General features: G+C 62.2%; 3 protein-coding genes across 3 annotated transcripts; 2 read left to right on the top strand and 1 right to left on the bottom strand.

Moving 5' to 3' along the window:
- The first annotated feature begins 4,996 nt into the window (after positions 1 to 4,996).
- On the top strand, positions 4,997 to 9,992 carry CHLRE_03g198236v5 (uncharacterized protein). The gene is made up of 4 exons (XM_043061284.1): positions 4,997 to 6,022; positions 6,210 to 6,503; positions 6,781 to 7,115; positions 7,269 to 9,992. Exons 1-4 carry the CDS (start codon positions 5,734 to 5,736, stop codon positions 7,524 to 7,526), a joined length of 1,176 nt encoding a protein of 391 aa, XP_042926413.1. The 5' UTR covers positions 4,997 to 5,733; the 3' UTR covers positions 7,527 to 9,992.
- A 67-nt stretch (positions 9,993 to 10,059) lies between these two features.
- CHLRE_03g198224v5 (uncharacterized protein) lies at positions 10,060 to 14,426 on the bottom strand. The gene is made up of 6 exons (XM_043061283.1): positions 14,187 to 14,426; positions 13,459 to 13,669; positions 13,105 to 13,323; positions 12,462 to 12,961; positions 12,031 to 12,301; positions 10,060 to 11,811 (listed from the first exon to the last, which is right to left on the bottom strand). Exons 1-6 carry the CDS (start codon positions 14,312 to 14,314, stop codon positions 11,329 to 11,331), a joined length of 1,812 nt encoding a protein of 603 aa, XP_042926412.1. The 5' UTR covers positions 14,315 to 14,426; the 3' UTR covers positions 10,060 to 11,328.
- A 210-nt stretch (positions 14,427 to 14,636) lies between these two features.
- Positions 14,637 to 15,996, top strand: CHLRE_03g198212v5 (uncharacterized protein). The gene is made up of 2 exons (XM_043061282.1): positions 14,637 to 15,406; positions 15,593 to 15,996. Exons 1-2 carry the CDS (start codon positions 14,799 to 14,801, stop codon positions 15,681 to 15,683), a joined length of 699 nt encoding a protein of 232 aa, XP_042926411.1. The 5' UTR covers positions 14,637 to 14,798; the 3' UTR covers positions 15,684 to 15,996.

Here is a 15,996-nt window from a genome sequence, read left to right as displayed (position 1 = left end):
AGGACCCCGGCGGTGCCGGCGGGCCCAGCCGCCGGCAACGCCAGCACCGCAGCCGCAGTACCTCCAGCCTCATGAGCCTGGGCAGCGCTCCACTGCGCCCCGGCGGCGCCAGCTCAGGCGCCGCTAGCATGAGCACCAGCAGCGGCGGCGCGCCCCCCAGCCAGGGTGGCGGCCGCCGCGGCAAACGCCACAGCAGCAACAGCAACCGCAACCGCCACGGCGTTGCCGTGGCCGGCGGGGGCTCATAATGCGGCCACCAGTGGGAGCGGCGACCCTTCGGCTGCTGACAGTGAATGTCAACGGCCTGGGCTCGCCGTTAAAGGCGCGGGCGCTGGTTTCGCACCTGCAGCAAGTTGGGGCAGATGTGGCGATGGTGCAGGAGACCCACGCTACTGACACGACGGCGCTGGAGTCTTGCCTTCGTGCCGCGCAGGGGGCGTGCCTTCCGTGGCGCCACTGCCTCGCTGCCAGCCCGGCAGCGTCGCCCCACTCCTGTGGGGCGGCTATCCTGGCGCGGAGTCGGCTGTCCCTTCCAGGCTGCGTACTGCAGCCGCCGTCAACGGATGCGGCGGGCCGTGTGGTATGTTGGGATTGGGACGTGGGTCACCTGCGCCTGCGCTTCGTGTTTTTATTTTTTGAGGAATCATCCTTACAAGGTTGAACAGGGGCAGACGCGCTGCCCCCCTACTGCCCGAAAGCAGCCTGGTCCCCGAGACCAGAACCCTGACAGGGCAAGAAGAGAAGAAAAGAGAAGAAAAACAGAAAACAAACACCTCGAAAACCGCCACCAACCACCCCCATCCATCCCACCCCACCCCACCCCGACCCGGCAGACAGAGCAGAAGGCTGGCCCCCCCGCCCCCCGGGAGGGGTTGCACAAAAACACCGCCAGACCTAACCCAAGCACCAACCTACACCACCGCCTAACCGCAAGAACCACCACCACCGCGCGCCAGAAGAGGAAACACCAGCGCTACGCACTCGCCCCGCCCAAACCCACCCCACCCCCACAAGTCGGTTGCTTAAGCAACACCCCAGGAGAACCGGCAGAGGAGACACAAGCAGAAAACTAAACGGGCCAGATGTGGCGCTGACTAGGCGGGCTCCAGCCCGCTGCAAGACGCGCTGAGCAGGAAGTCCCACAGCCGCCCAGGCGCTGCGACGCCAGCCAGAGCTAAAACACATGGGCGCCAGATAAGCTGATGACGATAAACGCCACGCCAGCGCCTGGAACGAAACGCCGCCCAAAAGGAAACCTAGGGGGCCTGCACAGGTGATGCAAGCGTCAGCCGCAAGTTCAACTTCGGTGACCCACCCTGAACCTCCTCCACTTCACAAAGCGCGCCACCCGCCGACCAGATGGCCACAAAGTGCTCCAGCTTAGCCGCCTTGAGCTGTGCGGTGAGAAGCTGAGTGGGCAGAGCCGACAGGGTTTCAGGGGTTAGCGTGGCGGCAGTGAAACGCAGCTGCATCACCCTGCGCAGCTCGCTGACCACCTCCTGAACCACATGCTCCGACGTCTGCTTAGCAGGCTCGCGGGACCAGTACGCACACCAGACGGCGTACAAGAAGGTGGCCCGCAAAGTGCTCCACAGCAGCGCGCCCGCCCCCCGCGGGCCTGAGGCCCACATACCCATGCGGTCCCCCAGCATGAAGCCCGCGTCCGTCACTGGCGGCGCCGCTGCCTGGGGCGCAACGCAGGCCCACAGCTGCTGCAGCCACGTCCTCGCCTGCGCATAAGCTGGACACTCCAGGAAGATGTGCGTCAGGCTGGCCCACGCCCGCGGGCCAGGTGGCCCGCAGGCGGGGTGAGGACAGTGCGCCCCCAACCCCCCGCACCCCGTGGTCACCCGTGGCCGAATGCCCTTGCCCGCCCTGTACAGCCCGCAAGGCAGGTAAGCATGTTGCAGCCTGTACACCAGCACCTTTGCCCCCCGACTGGCGTGGCTGTCCCACAGCCTCCGCCACGTACCCCGCAGAAGGGACGCATCCGGGGGCGGCATGCGAGGGTCGCCCTCCACCGCCGCCGCTGCTGCCGCCGCCGCCGTGGCAGGCCCAGTGCTAGGTCCCGCCCCTCCCGCCGCCTGCTCCTGCAGCCGCGCGGACCGCCGCGGCCCCTCACCCGAGTGCTGGGACGGGGACGCATACGACTGCAGTTCTCTCGCCGGCGTGTTCTGCAGCCCGGCTGCCGCGGAGGTGCGGTGAAGCCAGGGGTCCAGAGCCACCGGGTTATTGTGGAAATGCTGCGCCGCCGTGGTTGTCAGCTGCGCCGCTGCACGCTGCCACTCCGCCTCCCGCTCCGCCAGCCGCGACTGTGCCGCCGGCTGGGGCCCCGAATCCCCCGCCTGCTGTGTTGGCGCCGGGCACGGCATGGCTGCGGGGCGGGCCGGAGCCGGAGGTGCGGCCGGGTTGGCCGCGGTGATGGCCCGCCGCACGTCCCGCACCGTGTAGTCCGCCAAGCTGACACCCGCAATCCGGCAGTGCTCCGGGTGCACCACCACCCCAGCCTCCGGCGCCAGGAAGTACGGCGCCCGAGGCCACGCCCCCGCCCGGTCCCCTGGTGATGCTGCATCGTACGCCGCCCGCTCTTCAAAGGTCCACAGGTGCCGCGGCTTGCGATGCTGCAGCACACAGGCAGGCTGCCACGCCCCATCCACCGCCGGGGGCAGCACGCCAGGCCCAGGCTCCAAGAGCCGCCCCGTGTAGTGGACGTAGGACACAGCCCCCGCAGCGTTAGCCACCCACAGCTGGTCCAGGCTAACCCGCCACTGCGGCGGCGCCGCTGGCGGCTGAGTGGCTGGCTGCGGCGGATGCTGTTCCACGCCCGCGCTCCGCACGTGGCCGACCGCGGCCGCCAGCCGGGCAGGCAGCCCCGCTGGCGCCGGCGCGTCGCTGTACACCCACGCCCACGTGGTGGCGGAGTCCGGGCGCACATGAGTAAGCAGCGCCCGGGTGAGCATCTTCCAGGGTTGCCGGCCTGGCTGGGCAAGGAGGGCGAAGGTCTTAGCTTGCAGGGCAGACAGGAACGCAGGCAGGTCGACGTGGTTGACACCCCCATCCTTGTACGGCAGACAGGCCGTTTCCCGCTTTGGCAGCAGGAGCGGGTTCCCGTGCGACACCAGGCTGGCGTCCTCAGCGTGCATGGAGCGCGCTGCAAAGTGGTCCACCAGGTCGGTGAGTTCCTTCAGCTGCGCAGGCGACGGGTTGAGGAAGCTGAAGTGGTAGGCCAGCTTCGCCGCCAGCACCTGCTTCGCAATGTGCACACGGCCAACCAGAGTCAGAGACAGGGCAGCCCACAGACGTGCCACAAACGCCATGCCGCGAGCCCGCCGGGTGTACAAGTCAGCTGCAGCCGCATCCGAGTCCCACGACAGGGGCACACCCAGGTGCGTCACGGCGCCAGTGGTAAACGGCACCCCCGTGTGTGGGCAAGGGCCCGTCAGGTGCGCAAACCTGCCAAGGCCCATGGCCTTGCTCTTGTCCGGATGGACACGGGCGTTGGACGCGCGGCAGAACAGCTGTACTGCCGCCATCAGGACCGGCCCGTCCACCGCCGGGTCGCGCGCCGTGAGGGTCGTGTCGTCAGCGTGGTGGGCAGCCGGTGGCGCCTGCTCGCCGCTGGGTAACAGGGGCGTGCGCAGTGCCCCTTGCTCCACCTGCCGCCGCAGAAAGGACGTCAGTGGCTGCATCTGGATGACCCACAGGGGTGGTGAGGCGGTGCTGCCCTGCGGCAAGCCGTTCAGCACTGGGAAGGCGTCAGAGAGCATCCCGTTCACATACACGCGGGCAGAGCCGTTGGCAGTGAGCAGGCGGATCCAGCGCAGCATGCGCGGCCCAAACCCAAGTCCCTCCGCGGACGCATACAGCCACTGCCGGTGCACCCGGTCATACGCCTTTTCAATGTCCAAGAAGTACAGCGCACCACCCTGCCGTGGCGTGCCGTCCGCGCCCACGTCCAGGCGCATCCATTCGATCAGGCCTTGGAGGTACAGCGCGTTGTCTCCAATCCAGCGGCCGGTGATGAACGCAGTCTGCAGCTCATCCACAACTGCATCCAGGGCGGGCTGCAGGCGGGCGTTGACGGCCTTGGACACCATCTTGAAGTCGCAGTTGAGCAGCGTGATGGGCCGGTAGGACGCCAGCTCGGCGCGGTCCAGGCTTTTGCCCTTGTAGATGAGCGTAATGATGCCCTCCCGCCAGGAAGCAGGCAGCGCCGCCGCCATTTCGCCGCCATCGTGGGCGTCTGCAGCGGCAGCAAAGGCAGCGGCAGCAGCAGCACACAAGCGCGGGCCCAGCAGTGCCCAGAATACCTTGTACACCTCGTACGGGACCCCGTCCGACCCACACTGTAACGACGGGAAACTCGCGTCTCGGCGCGTCTCAGCGCGTCCGAGCGCGTCAGGATGCGTCAGGGGGCGTCTGGCCGCGTATCGTGACGCGAGTGCTGAGACGCGAACAGTGACGCGAACTACTTTGAAGGGGACCCATACCGTGGTGCGCACGGTGTTTTACACTAGCCTATACTGCTATTGCGACAAATGTAGCCTTGCCCGGCAGTATGTGGGCTGTCATGGGCAGATTGGCCCCTGCACCTGCGCCTGCTGCCGCAAGCCCCTGCACCCCTGGCCCTGCACCCGGGCGGGCTGGCCAGCCCCGCCTCTGCCCCGTCGCCCCAACCAACCTTTAGGCGCAGTTCAGCCAGCCTGCGCCAGCCAGCCGATATGTGCCGATACTGCTTACAACAAGCCTATAAGCCTAGATACAGTAAGCAAAGGCATTGGCACAGGCGAGCATCGGTGACACCGGTGCAATCGGTCGCCCACCACCAAGTATTTGCCCCTTGCCTCGTTTGACCGCTATTCTCTTGAAAACATAAACATGACTGACGAACTCATGAATCACTCATGATACGTCTGCCAACGGGCCTTGTTCCGTTGGTGGCGGCCTGGGGCCTTCAGAGCGCGCTTCACAGCGGGCTTGTATGGCTCCAGGCCGACCAACCCACCTCAGCGCTTACTGCGCACGTAGTGCTGTCAATGTTAACATTAGTGTTAGTGCTGGCGGCTCTGGCAACGGTTCACCTGAGCTTTGCTCCTCGGGCTATCAGCCAAAGTTCACAAACGGAAGAGCTACAAATCTTCATTAGGCTTCCTTCAGGGCAACTCGTCACGTTCGTGGGACCTGTCGATGCCACTGTGGGCTCTGTCTTCGACTTTATCGCTTCCACGACCCTCTTCCATCTAGATAACAGCCGGATATGGCGCTTGGTCGCGCGCGGCGGCGACACGCTGCTGGAGCGTTCGACCGTGCTGGCACGTCGTGGCCTGGCGTCCGGTTCCGAGCTGCAAGTGCTCGCACGGCTAATGGGTGGCACTCCAAAGAGAAGGCCATCAGCACCCTCAGGTATAGTTGTTGGGAGTCAAGAGGCTTGGCACGGCAAAGGACTTACAACCACACCGTGTGCACGCAGACAACTGGCTCAGCCTCCACCGCTTCACCCGCTTTCGAAACCACTTCGGAGACCCCGTCTACACGTGCACCAACCCTGGATGCCGTTCGCCAACACAGTTGAAGGATAGAGCGGCTTGCTCTCGCCACGAAAAATGCTGTGAGGGTGCACCTCGGGACCTCCCTCTCCCTGCCGGTACCGGTGGCGAAGGCGGCCTAGGAGACGCTGACTTTCCTGAGGGAGGGAGGGATTCGCCTGCGGGTTCTGTTAGTGAGAGCGACAGCATGGACACTAACGGTAGCGGCACCGGCAGCGGTAGCGGCACCGGCAGAGGTAGCGGCACCGGCAGCGGTAGCGGCACCGGCAGCGGTAGCGGCACCGGCAGCGGTAGCGGCACCGGCAGCGGTAGTGGCACCGGCAGCGGTAGCGGCACCGACGGCGGCGGCGGCGGGAATGTTGGCAATGGCAGTGACAGGAGTGGTGGTGGCTACAGTAATAGCGGCAGCGCCCGGGTGGACAGCGACTACCTATACTCCGATGAGGAAGAGGAAGATGCTGCTGACGCTGAACCGGGTAGTATCGCGCAGGTTGCGGTCCTCCTTTGCGCGCCGCAAGCCCGGGTCTGGGTGCTGGGTCATGCCTCTGTCCTGGGGTTCTCGCTTCCGGACATGGCTTATGTTCAGATCGTTGAGGAGCGACATCTAACTTTGCATTACCCTGATGTCCCGCCCAACCCTGCCCCCCCACCCCCAATCCACAGGTCATTTCCTGGCGGCAGCTCTACACCGCGTTGTGGCTTCTCTCGACCAGGACGACCCTGCCAACATCAACACCATTGAGCTGCTGAATGCTATTCTGCAGCAATTCGGGCACCTGGCGCCTGTTGACGGCGACGGTGATGCTGATGACCAAGCCGGTGCGGTTGCCAACGACCTTGCGGCGCAGGGTATGGTCATGCAACCCACCAACATCTCCGAACTACAGCATGGTGCGCGGTCTGTGCAGCACTTCAAGGGCATCATGTCAGAGCCGCTGTGGAGAACAGGCACTCAATGTAAGTCGGGATGTGGGTCGGGTCGGGTCGGGCGGGGTTGGGACAGCGGGATTTCGACAGGCTTTGACAAGGGAGCTCTGGGGTATGGCGTGGTGGGCGCAGCAGCAGGCGCGGGCAACACTGGAATGGAATGGGTATTCGAACTGCCACTGCAACGCCACGGAATTCTGTGTATGTAACAGCGCACTTGATTGACGCGATGCACCTCCCTTTCCGTGGCTTTCACCCTCTCCGCTGGCACACTACTGCAATTCCGGTACGACACCTATCTGCGCAGCTGCACCTATCACTGTGGGGCAGTTTGCTTACGCTTGGATGAAGGAGAAGATTGATGGGCGCGTACGGGATAATGTTGCGGACCGTCAGCTGCGTTTCCTTCGTGACTTGTGCTTTCCACCTGGCAATAACTTGCCCCCGTCGCTGTACATAATGAAGAAGATGTTGGACATTCCAGACGCACGTGACTTTGAGAAGCACGTTTGTTTGAGCGACAAGTGCTTGTTCCCTGATTTCCCTCGAGATGAGTGGCACCAGCACCTGCAAGATGAGTGCGGCTGCGGCCATCGACGGTTTAAGCCTGCCCGGCCAGGACACCAACCAGTTCCGAACAAGGTACGTTGCATGCTTTACTTGTTGCCCATGCGGAGCCTCCCCATAGCAATAAGTCTCCCCAGGTCTCCCAATCCTGCATGCCCTTGTTCCGTCAACCCTTCTTGACTTCAGTGCCCTTTGCCATGACCGCGTGCACGTGCTGTCTTCCCACAGAGGTTCTACGACTTCGGTGTCGAGAATGTCGTGCGCGGCATGTTCATGGACCCACGGTTCTGCACGTTTCGCGGCACAGGGCGCGACAACAACCCTGACGACTTCTACGGCTCGCGGTACGCGCAAGACATCAATGCCAAGACTTCCGGCGAGTTCTTCGAGCCCGACAGCTCGGCTTACGACCTGGGCTTTGACTTCGGCGAGGTCTTCTCATTCAAGAAGTACAGCTGCGGGATGCTGTTCATTCGGTGCGTGTGACGGACCTCAGCCTGTTGTATAGTATGGGCAATTGCTTTCCTGTGCACCTACAGTGTCTCCGTGTGCATTTGATGTAATGGGCATCGTTAGGTATGTGCCTATGCTGTAATCATCACCCACCAGACCTTATTGCTCCCCTCTTTAACTGCTGTCTTCAGGTGCGCGGACCTGCCAGTGACTCAACGCAGCAAGCGCCGCCACTGCTTCCCCCTGATCATCATGCCCGGACCTTCGGAGCCTGACTCAATGGAAGTCTACTTGCGCCCAACACTGACAGCATTCAAGGCCTTCGGGCCTGGCACCGAGGGTATGACCGTGGTGGACGCTGCTTCGGGCCGAACCTTTGGGCACAAGATGTTTCTGGGCGGTATCTTTGCTGGTGAGTGGGCTTTTAGTCCGTGCTGGGGCGGGAGCGTTTGGGGACGGTAGTGGTGGGGCGGGGGCAGGAGTGCTCAGGCGTGGGCGGGAATGCTAGGGTGGTGTGGGAGAGCTGGGGCAGGGGTGGGAGTGCAGGGGCGGGGCGCGGGGCAGGTGTGCTGGGGTGGGGTGGGAGTGCTGGGGTGAGGGCAGGAGTGCTGTGGCTTAGGTGGGCATGATGGGGCGGGGTTGGGCTGGTGGTGGTGGTTCTGGGGTGGGGGTAGGAGGACTGGGGGCGGGAGTGCTTGGGTCCGTATGTTGACCTCTGCTTGGTCTGCACGCAGATACGCCTGCAAACCGGACGTTGAGTCTTTGGCTCTCCCATGCGGCCAAGAACGCATGTGGGCACTGCATGCTGCTGGGAGAGACTGGCCCTAACGGCCATGGTACATACTTTCTGGGGTACAACAAGCCGGCGGACATCAACACAGCGCTGAACGTCCTGTTGCCACCTGACTGTCAGATGCCAGAGACTGCACTATGCGGTGACAGCAGGATCCGGATCTCTCATGCGCACCACATGGATCGGGCACAGGTTGTGGAAAGTAATCATGACTTGGCATTGGCGCTGGGTTGCCATGGCATTTCCTGCATAGCGAAGGAGCTGTCGTACATAGACATGAATAACGTGTGGGTTGTGCCCATAGCGCATGCAGCTCTGTTCGGTGTCATCAAGAAGTTCTGGCACTTTGTGCTGGGCGAGTCCGTCAAGAAGGCTGAGAGTGACTTTGTGTTAAGTGTAGAGGCTCGTCGCAGAATGACTGCACGTGCATCCCATTTCATCATTACTAATGACTTTAACCGACCCTACCGTGACATTGTCCCCTGCTCGTACTGGACCATGGAAGAATGGCTGCACTGGACGGACTGCTTCTCCCTATACGTCCTGCACTCGCACGGAGGGGATCCTAATAAAGTTGTGATGCCGGTAGTTACACGGAAAGATGATGCAGGGCTGGATCGTGAGTTTGACCTGGGGAGAATGTGGGAGATGTTGCGCACGGCCATGCTGCATTATCTGCGGTATGACCAATTCTCGGAGGCTGCGTGTGACAGTGCAGCAGTAACCTTCAAACAGTTCTGCTGTGACTCGGAGCTCGTGTTTGGCATGAAGTTTGCTACCTACAACATGCATCTACTGGCATGTAGGCTACGCGAGCAGGAGCGTGCACGTGGGCACGTGGCGTTTGCAACTGAGTTCTGGGTCGAGCGCGGTGTGCAGCAGGTCAAAAGTGGGGTCAAGTTCCGCACAACCAGGTGTCCAGAGCAAATTATTGTGAGTGGGTTCCTTGCAAGTGCCCGGCTCGCTGAGATGCGAGCTGAGCGTGGCAGGGGAGGTGGCACCGCGGATGGTGGTGCAACCGGGCCAGCCGGGGTAGAGGCCGGCCATGCACTGGCTGCGGGTGAGAGCCAGTACAAGTCATTTGATGAGTGGGTGCCAGATTACCGTGCAGCACACGTCACATTGACGGGGGATGTTTGCGCGGATGTAGAGGATGGTGAGGGTTCCCAGCTGCTTGGGCGCGGATATGTGGCGGGTCCGACCGAGCGGACAGTTGTCTTCGAAGCATTCATGAAGGCTTTTAGTAAAGAGGACTTTGCGACACGTTCAGGTGTGGTGGAGGGTGACTTGCAGAACGCAAGTGTTATTATATTCAAACGTGCACTTGTACGACGTGACCAGGTTTTACTATCTACAAAGTATAACTTGACCACTGCACGTGAGTCATTTTATGTGAAGACTAAGTATGCGCCATCCCTTGACACCCCAGAGGACGATCAGGACGTGTCTGTGTATGTTGGAGAGGTTGCATTCTATGCTCGTGTGCAAACCGTGCGTGGGGTTGTATGCCGTGTGGCGATTTGCGAATTGCATAAGGTGGAGGTGGTACGGCCGCAGTCGTTGTACTATGCTGCAGACTTTAGTCGCCGCAAGGCAACCCCCAACCAAGAACGCCAGCAGACGTTCCTGAACTCGTTCCCCGTGCTATTGCAAGCCATTGACTCGAAGGTGATGCGCTGCAAGCTCGACGAGAATAAAAGTTACTTCATTACGTCCCACTTGTTTTCTCAGTTGCCAACCAATGATGGTGATTGGCAAGGAGCAGTGCAAGTTGGGTAGCCGCTCACGCGGCTGATGCAGTCTGTAACATGATGATGTCTTCTGGGCTTGTGTCTTCCGGGGCCACCAACCGTTCCAGTAAAGAAAACTTCCCGGCTGCCGACAGCGCACGCAGCCCTGCACCGGTGCCGTATGACGATGCAGCCCCAGTCCCCTTCCCGCCGTTCCACTAAAGAAATCTTCCCGGCTGCCGACAGCGCACGCAGCCCTGCACCGGTGCCGTATGACGATGCAACCCCAGCCCCCTTCCCGCCTTTCCACTAAAGAAAACTTCCCGGCTGCCGACAGCGCACGCAGCCCTGCACCGGTGCCGTATGACGATGTAGCCCCAGCCCCCTTCCCGCCGTTCCACTAAAGAAATCTTCCCGGCTGCCGACAGCGCACGCAGCCCTGCACCGGTGCCGTATGACGATGCAGCCTCAGCCCCCTTCCCGCCTTTCCAGTAAAGAAAACTTCCCGGCTGCCGGCAGCGCACGCAGCCCTGCACCGGTGCCGTATGTCAATGCAGCCCCAGCCCCCTTCCCGCCGTTCCACTAAAGAAAACTTCCCGGCTGCCGACAGCGCACGCAGCCCTGCACCGGTGCCGTATGACGATGCAGCCCCAGCCCCCTTCCCGCCTTTCCACTAAAGAAAACTTCCCGGCTGCCGACAGCACACGCAGCCCTGCACCGGTGCCGTATGACGATGCAGCCCCAGCCCCCTTCCCGCCGTTCCACTAAAGAAAACTTCCCGGCTGCCGACAGCGCACGCAGCCCTGCACCGGTGCCGTATGACGATGCAGCCCCAGCCCCCTTCCCGCCGTTCCACTAAAGAAAACTTCCCGGCTGCCGACAGCGCACGCAGCCCTGCACCGGTGCCGTATGTCAATGCAGCCCCAGCCCCCTTCCCGCCGTTCCACTAAAGAAATCTTCCCGGCTGCCGACAGCGCACGCAGCCCTGCACCGGTGCCGTATGACGATGCAGCCTCAGCCCCCTTCCCGCCTTTCCAGTAAAGAAAACTTCCCTGCTTCCGGCAGCGCACGCAGCCCTGCACCGGTGCCGTATGTCAATGCAGCCCCAGCCCCCTTCCCGCCGTTCCACTAAAGAAATCTTCCCGGCTGCCGACAGCGCACGCAGCCCTGCACCGGAAGCTTCCCAGCATCTGAGACACAAGTTTCCCATCAGTACAGTATTGATCTTCCGGCCTCTTGTTTGTTTACCTATGGAACTCATAACAACAACGATACATGCTTGCGACCAGCCGTGCATGGCTGATCCGCCCGCTCAGCACTTCCCACCACTGCCCTGCGCCCGGCGGCCCTTTATAGCTGACTGCGGCAGGGCCGCACCCGCAGCCCGCTTCTGGGATGGCGGATGACATCCAGCCTCGGCCTCACACCCCGCGCTTGCGGCCATGCGCAGGATCTCCGCCTCAAACTCCTCACCGCGCTTGCACATGACATGCAGAGATGCGGTCTTGCCCTCCGCCGCCAACTCCAACCGCCCACGTGCCTCGGCCCTCCCCACTTTCACATCAGACTGGCGTGACACAACGCCAGAGCCCACCGTCACGCCGCACGGCATGCCCGCCTCATCGAATTTAGCGTTAAGTGGCACACGCAAGTCAGCACCGTGCACCACCTGCCGCGCGTCGAACACCAGCAGGTCGCTGTCCTGGGTGCGGGTGTAGGCGCTGACCCCACCAAATGTGAACAGGTTGCGGCTGACATGCGCCGCACGCTCCACATCGTCCAGGAAGTCCTTGCACTGCATGGCGATGAGGGGTGAGCTGTCATACAGCAGGCCAGGGCCATACCCATAAGCGCGCCAGCGAGCCCACGCCCAAATTGTCAAGCACCGGCTTTGGTCAGGGCAATGCTCCCTGGCTGGCATTTGCATCCTTCCTCCACCCGGCCACAAAAACGTTCCGCCGGGTCCCTTCTCCACCCCACCAGCTCGTCCAACCCTTGACGCCTGGCAGCTCACCCGGCGCCCTGTTGCCGACTTCCACAGAGCCAGGAACACGACAGTTGGCGTTGCGTCGTCCGGGTCCAGATGCGGGTGTGTGAAGTAGTCCAGCCCAACCGGAACCAGGCCCCATGGCGCCCCTGTCGCCAGGATTGCAGGCGTACCCGCGACCGTCTCCTTCGCGCTCGTCACGAGGTAGTCCCACATCGCCAGCAGCAGCATGGCGATGCACAGGCCGAACGCACCAATGACCACCCGCGCTTCGTGGCTCCTCGATGTGTGCGCATACCTGTCAAGGAATCAGGCCGTGCACCTTGCATCTGTTGCCAAGCCATCCCGAACGCCGCCCAAAGCCCTCGCCTCCCTGGATTTCCCCTCAGGTTCCGCTCCACCACCGCTACGCACGCCCCTCCCTCCCTGCCATCGCTTGCCAGTCCCATACCACTCACATGGTCACGCGGCTCGCCTTGTTGGTCTGCACATGCCGGTAGCCTGCCATGTGAGTTTCGCCGCCACACTCTTTCAGCCGACCACGGGGGACCTTCTTCAGCGTCTGCGCCTCCATCAGGCGCCGCTGCATGTTGCGCGCCGCTCGCACCAACACCGGGTACTTGCTCTGCATCACCGGCCCCGGCACATACAGGACCAGGAGGACTGGGTTGAACACGCCGTCAGTCCCCGTCATGTCAATCCAGAACAGGCATGCCCTGCCCGTCATGTCCCAGTACACGGTCAGCGCTAGCTCCGCTGATGTGCGGGGTCTCCCCGCAGATTGCGCCTCCAGGTCCAACACCGCACGAGCTTTGGCGCGCGCATTGCACGCGTCGAGCACGTTCGGCCGCAGTTGCCGCACGTTGCCTCGCAGTAGGTCGCGGAGGGCATCGGGGACTCGCAGGGCGATGTACAGCTCCCTCAGCAAGGTGCCATCGGTTAGCTCTCCAGCAGCAACCTGGTGCGGACACACGGTCACAAATGGCATTCAAGACATCCAACACACAATTGCAGTGCTCAGGACCCCTGCACACGCGGCCTGTTGGGGGGCCTGGGGTAATGGCGGTCCCACACCACAGATACCCAAAGTTCCCCCCTCACCCCGGGCTCCGGCAGGTCTGTCACAACATCAGTGCCAGAGCGGGCAGCACCAGCACCACTGCTTGCTGCTTCCACATCAGCCATTCCCTCCTTTGGCGTCACCACATTCAATGGTGGTGCAGCCACCGCAGTGCCCTCCACCGCGGCTGCTGCCGTAGTCGATGAAGCTGGCCGCCCATCCTCCACGCCACCGGACTCCCCCTCCTCCAGGCACGCGCCCTGTGCAGGCATTCGTGCATGAGGGCGTACGCATGCCGACCAGGCCCGCCTGCCATCGAGGCCACATCACGTGCATGCATGCATGTCCACATTACGTGCACCCTATGGCCTTGCCGCCCCATCCCGGCTGCGCACCTTCAGCTCCAGGATCGCGGACAGGGACACGATCTCGTTGTCCTCCACCATGCCCATGATGCTCTCCTCCACGTCCGGCGCCACATCCCCCACCTCATCGCCCATTGCCTGGGGCCTGGCCATGGGTGGCAGCTCCAGCCGTACCAGCTTATCCGCAATGCCGGCGAAAAGCGTCAACTTGTCCCCCCGTTCCCTGGCCCTTCTTAGCTCCCTGCGAGAGCCGGCGGATTGTGTGGGATTTCAGTCAGCGCGCCCAGCCCCTCGCGCCGAGGCCTGAGCCCCCACATCCGTGCTCCGGGCAGCCCCTTCCAATTCGGGTTAGCCCGGTCGGCCCCGGACGCCCCCGCTCCCCCCCGCCATGCCCCATCTGAGGCCTCCGCCCAATCCAGGCCCGCCTCCGGCGATGTGACGTACCCCGGCCACCACAGCCCATCAATCCAAGCCCTCCCAACCATGGCCTGGACCTCCTCCCGGCCGTGACGCCTCCACTTCTCGCCCAGCGCCAACAGGAACCTTGGGGGGCACCCGCGGTGGGCGGCCTTGGAAGGATCCCTCCTCCACCGCTGCTCCTCCTCGACTCGTGCCGCGAGGCATGAGGCTTTAGGCATGCCCGGCATGTCCAGCCGCACAACGCCGCCGGCCCTCGCAAGTGCCGCCCTGCACATGCAGCCCGCATGTGATTTTGCGGAAGTCCCGCGAGTGTCCCCCTTCCCCTCCTCAAATCTCACCTTACTATTACGGCCTCATCAGATGACAGCGACAGCGTCCCCTTCTTCAAAACCGTCTCAGTTATGTCCAAATCCTTGCGGGCCTCGCCCTGCTCCAGGCCAACCTCTTCCGAGCTAGACGGCTCCATTCCTATTAGGTGCTTCTTCCAAATCAAGAGGCACCGGGCCCGCGAACGCCGTTCAACGCGACGTTGCCACCCGGAGCCCTGGGTGGCAAAGTCGGCGCGCCTGTAACTCCGTGGCAGTCAGTGCTGCTACTATGTACTCTTGCTTATATTGTTTATGCCCCACCATTTGCCGAGCCCAAACGCGTGTCTCTGGCTATCGCCCACCACCGGCCCGCCCCCGCCCCATGCGCAAAACCCTACCCCTACCAGTCCCTCCCTTTACAAACGATACGTAGCAGTTTTGCAGGTGTTGAAATTGAAGGTGTTCAAAAACACCAAGAAGGTGATGATGCCCAGGGACTCGAGGGGACCCTTTGGATTCACCCGTTTGAATTGGCCTCCGACCTGAGTCAAACGGGGATGGGAGATGGAATCCATCGTTTGAATGCGCTTTAAATTGCAAGAGAGGGCTTTCGTGCACTACCCTACCTCACAACCATCCAACATGGTCGCCCGTGTCTGCAAGCTCCTTATCAAGGATCCCGACCATCCCAACAAAGTCTACCATCAGTGGGCGACAACGATTTCGCCTGGAACTAAGCCTGAAACGTTCAGGGGGGATCTTCTCCCCGAGACGGACTCCACCGTCACTTACAAGCTCTCTGTGGACCCCGAGGACCCCGAGGACCCCGTGGAGTATTATTCGCCGGAGCAGGTTCTGGCGTTTGCTCTCGAGTACCTGGCCAGCGGCTCTGACGGGCCCGCCTGCCCCCTTCCCTGCGCCTCGTGGGATGCGGAGAAGCAGAGGCTGACCCTCACCATTGTGCGCGAGTCCAAGCAGGACCCCATCAAGAAGCCCAAGAAGAGCAACGCGAAAGAGCCCATCACTCGCGTGCGAACGCCGGACTCCGCGCTGTTCATGGAGGCCGTCCGTCGCTTCTACCCCTTCGCCAAGCGCGGCCCTGGCGAAGGCCCCCGCCTGCTCAACACCAGACTGGCCGCCAATGGCGAGTTGAAAAAGTATTGGCAAGACAAGATGGCCGCGGCCTACGCCTGGAGCCTGAAGCGAGGCATCACGTTGTCGCGCGAAGACTTCCAGGCCGACTGGACAAAGTGAGTTTTTGTTCTTCTGTATTGGCATGGGAAGGACGCTAGAATGCGGAGGAATGTCAGTAGCATGAGCGATGAGGAATAGGGGGATGAGAGTGGACTTGACCGCGTTGACTTGTTGAACTGACCGTAGTTAAGTCTTTATACATAATGTTGCTTCATCCTACTACTCTTTCACAACATATCCAGGAAGGCAACCGACTTCAACGCCAAGCGCACCACTTACGAGAAGACGACCGCAGCCGCCCGCGCTGTCAAGGACAGTGAGTCTGCTTTCTAATTGTATATACTGTATAAGCACCTTGCAATGAGTGCGTTGAGAGACATGCGCGAGAGGCAGACTTTGCGTCAGTTTGACCTGGACCTTCTGCTCCATCCTCCATCCTCCACCGCGTGCTTGCAGAGAACCAGCCCAAGAATGAGCGTGGCTGGTACAAGAACGCATGGCGCAGCCAGTGGGGCAAGATGTGGGACGGCTACAAGCGCGACCCTGTGCGCTTCACGGCTGGCGAGAAGCAGACGCTGACGGAAGAGGAGGTCGGTCTTTGCAAGGAGCTTGAGTCTTTGCTGCCAAGCCGGGCTTCCGCGAGCGT

This window comes from Chlamydomonas reinhardtii, chromosome 3, assembly GCF_000002595.2.
Source record: "Chlamydomonas reinhardtii strain CC-503 cw92 mt+ chromosome 3, whole genome shotgun sequence".
In the NCBI taxonomy this organism is placed as follows: Eukaryota; Viridiplantae; Chlorophyta; class Chlorophyceae; order Chlamydomonadales; family Chlamydomonadaceae; genus Chlamydomonas; species Chlamydomonas reinhardtii.
Note: the sequence above shows the minus strand (reverse complement) of the source record. Positions and strands in the feature narration are given on the sequence as shown.

What these genes read in the sequence shown, in the direction of transcription:
- CHLRE_03g198212v5 (XM_043061282.1), top strand. Translation starts at nt 14,799, where the DNA reads ATGGTCGCCCGTGTCTGCAAGCTCCTTATCAAGGATCCCGACCATCCC. An exon ending in TTCCAGGCCGACTGGACAAA is followed by an intron (nt 15,407 to 15,592) that starts GTGAGTTTTTGT and finishes CAACATATCCAG; the next exon opens with GAAGGCAACCGACTTCAACG.
- CHLRE_03g198236v5 (XM_043061284.1), top strand. Translation starts at nt 5,734, where the DNA reads ATGGACACTAACGGTAGCGGCACCGGCAGCGGTAGCGGCACCGGCAGA. An exon ending in TGCTGCTGACGCTGAACCGG is followed by an intron (nt 6,023 to 6,209) that starts GTAGTATCGCGC and finishes CCCAATCCACAG; the next exon opens with GTCATTTCCTGGCGGCAGCT. An exon ending in ACCAACCAGTTCCGAACAAG is followed by an intron (nt 7,116 to 7,268) that starts GTACGTTGCATG and finishes GTCTTCCCACAG; the next exon opens with AGGTTCTACGACTTCGGTGT.
- CHLRE_03g198224v5 (XM_043061283.1), bottom strand. Translation starts at nt 14,314, where the DNA reads ATGGAGCCGTCTAGCTCGGAAGAGGTTGGCCTGGAGCAGGGCGAGGCC. An exon ending in CCGCGATCCTGGAGCTGAAG is followed by an intron (nt 13,324 to 13,458) that starts GTGCGCAGCCGG and finishes ATGCCTGCACAG; the next exon opens with GGCGCGTGCCTGGAGGAGGG. An exon ending in CAGACCTGCCGGAGCCCGGG is followed by an intron (nt 12,962 to 13,104) that starts GTGAGGGGGGAA and finishes TGTCCGCACCAG; the next exon opens with GTTGCTGCTGGAGAGCTAAC.